We start from the raw sequence: 2,958 nt of genomic DNA, 5'->3' as shown, positions 1-2,958 counted from the left end.
GGAAAGAGAGTGCGTAAAGACTGAGTCTAGTGCGGGCGCGGCGCGGCTTTTAAAGCAGAAATGACACGAAAATCGAACAGACCTGTGAAAACTTTTAACCAATGAAAAATGGAGATGCAGCTGACGTCACATGGCGGGGAATACAATTGGCTAGTTTAAAGCAAGCTTCTTTCTGAAACAGGAGAAATTGCTAAGCCATCACAATAGTATAAGATTTATTATTTCATGCATAAACATCCAATGAACTTAAAGGAAAATCCTATAGCACTTTAAGAGTTAAAAACAGAAAACCCCAGCAGATGCAGGCTTGTGCCCCTTCACAACATTTCTTGCCTGTCATTTTCTGTTACCTGCCACAGTCCCTTCCTCTCACTGCACCTTGTGAGTCCTTGAGTAATATGTCTTCTTCCCCACGGTCCTCTACTTTATGAATCCCAGAAATGTTCACATTTCCTTCTTACCCTCGAATACATCGTGATACACTGCACCTTAACATTCAGAAAGTTTTCCTGGACTCCAACAATTTTTTTCTCCTTTTTTATTTACCCTTCTAGTACTGTCTGGGTGTTTTCACCTTAGAGAATACCTATTTCACACCTATTTCACAGTGGAAAAGTAGAGATAGGAAAGCTCTTTGATCTATCTTACGCACACACAGAAGTTCAACTAAATTGCTCTTAGGAATGTAAGTTTATTTCCAAGGTTTCCAAGCTGTCTTCTTCTGATAGCATTTCATGCTGTTAAGTCTGCGTTTCTTGCTTCAAGTGTTGCCTCAGGCAATCCGGTATTATTGCAAGATGACTGTGATCAGTCACAGGCTCACGAGGAGGCTGAACTGGTCATTGTGGATAAGCCAAAAAGTTTGTAAAACAGCGAAGGACGATATTTGGATCGTCCTTCATGCCAAATCTGTGAAGGCCACGGAGAAGGATATTCAAGTCTTCTTCAAGTCTTTCACACATTGGACTGGAAGCTGGAAAAGGGAACAGGCGTTTATTTGCTCCTAGGTTTGAGGGTTCGTTTTCATCAGACAGTTGTAACCTCTTCCAGGTACCTGTAGCGTGGGTATTCATTAATAGTTACCCATTTAACAGATCTCTGTGATCCTCAAAGATTGCTGCCAGGAAAAGTAATCATCTGGTTTCAGGTTTTTGAAAAGCTGAATAGCCTGCCTTTTTGATACATCCTTTTCCTTGCCAGTGATGGATTCATCTTCACATACAGGTTTCCCAGGTGTTGTCTTGCCCTCAGAAGGTTTCTTGACTTGGTGGTCTTCCTGGCTAACATCCATCTTCACATTGCCGTTTAGGCTGTGGAGGCAATAGTCACCAACCTGGCAAAAGAAAACTGGCTCGGTGCTGTCAGGGTTTAACACCACCAAGTTACCCTCTGACAAAGGCTGCTTTGTCAGATGATCGTTTTCCTTCTGTAAGGCCGGCAAAGAAATCTTTGTGGCTTCTGAATGTCCGTGGAGACCTAAAGGGACAGTAAGATAGTCTCCAGACATATTCAGGCGCAAGTCAGGAGACGACGCTGGATCTTGACCTGAAACTGAGACCAGGACACCCGCTTTCCCAGGAGGAAACTCCTGGCAAGAGTGGTCACTGGGTGGCCGGGGCTCCTGTGAGTCACAAGGTAAGTCCCCAGCAGTGACAAGAGGCGGATGGGTGGGGTCACTGTCTGATGGCAGTGACAGGCTCTCTGTGGTGATGTACTCCAAGGAGCATTGCTGAGGAGACGTGATGCAGCTAAGGGCCTTTGGAGATTTCTCCTCTTCTGTTCTTATGTTTGTGCCTTTCCCATAGGCTGGTGGGGCCAATGAGACATCTTCCTCATTGTGGAGGTGTTGCATCATTTCCTTCTGATCTGGCAGCCGGAAGGGCGCTGCACGACCTGCTCCTGGCTCTTCTTGCCCCTGTGGAGCCTGGGGACAGTCTTCCGTTGGCAGGGTCACATACTGAAGGGAAACTGATTTCGTATGGAATCCCAACGGGTCTGCTTCCAGGGTCTCATGCACTTTGGGCTGGGGGGACATTGCTGGGCTGTACAAGTATGGACCATTGAAAGCAAAGCAAGGGATTGCTGTCTGCGAAGCCATACTTGCATCAGCGCTGTTTCTCCTTGAAACAGCAATCGGACTTGAGCAGACAAGTGGGGCGTGCTCTGGTTCATTTAAAGCAAAGTATGAGTTCTGTACGTCCAGTGCAACAGGAGAAACTTCTGTCTCCTTAGCCTGCCCCTCAGGGGACTCTGCCAAAGTCTTTGTCTGCCTGAAAGTGGGAAAGTTAAGAGTTGCTCGTGAGAGATAGTATTGTGGTAACCTCTGTACATAAAACAAGCTTAGTTAAAACCTACATAGTTACACCCAGGGTTAGGAAAACTTCTTTCTTGGAGAAGCAGGCTAACCCAGCGAGCAAAACATTGTATCCCTTCCTCAAAATCAATTTGTACCGGCATTTTAGTGACAGAAGATTTCACTGTTTCCTGCCATGACTTAGGGAGCTCTTTAAGACAATCATCCGCAGTGTCACTATAATGTGTAGTTTCAAGGTTGGAACGGGCTTAGGCAACCTGATCTAGTGGCAGGAGATCCTGCCCACGGCAGAGGAGGTGGAACTAGATAATCTTTAAGGTCGCTTGCAACCCAAACCATTCTATGATTCCGTGGCGTTCACTCACCCGTCCTCAACCTGAAGGAAGCTAGCCTGCTCCATCTTCTCTGAAAGGTTGTATTTGTTGAAGTCCAGCTGGTTGGTTGTTGGCCAGTTTCCTAAAGGTACTTTCTGAAAATGAAAAAGCAGGCATGTCAAACAGAATCAGGAACAAAGCATTTCTCATGGACAAAGGAAACCACTAGGACAGCAAAAAGAAGAGGCTGCCCAGGGAGGTGGTGGAGTCCCCATCCCTGGAAGTGTTTAAATGACGTGTAGAAGTGGTTCTGAGGTGCTTAGTTTAGGG

At 46.1% G+C, this 2,958-nt stretch overlaps 1 protein-coding gene across 1 annotated transcript in view; it reads right to left on the bottom strand.

The window, feature by feature from the left end:
* Positions 1-1,087: 1,087 nt before the first annotated feature.
* The window catches only part of CSF2RB (colony stimulating factor 2 receptor, beta, low-affinity (granulocyte-macrophage)), a 9,831-nt gene continuing 7,960 nt past the window's right edge, over positions 1,088-2,958 (bottom strand). The window contains exons 12-13 of the mRNA XM_010131578.1: positions 2,680-2,783; positions 1,088-2,270 (exon numbers count right to left, since the gene is read on the bottom strand). Of these exons, the coding sequence (XP_010129880.1) occupies positions 1,088-2,270; positions 2,680-2,783 (1,287 nt within the window). The remainder of the gene's footprint in view (positions 2,271-2,679; positions 2,784-2,958) is intronic.

Source organism: Buceros rhinoceros, unplaced genomic scaffold (assembly GCF_000710305.1).
Source record: "Buceros rhinoceros silvestris isolate BGI_N320 unplaced genomic scaffold, ASM71030v1 scaffold3700, whole genome shotgun sequence".
Lineage (NCBI taxonomy): Eukaryota > Metazoa > Chordata > Aves > Bucerotiformes > Bucerotidae > Buceros > Buceros rhinoceros.
The sequence above is the reverse complement of the archived record's forward strand: the minus strand, read 5'-3'. Positions and strand labels throughout refer to the sequence as shown.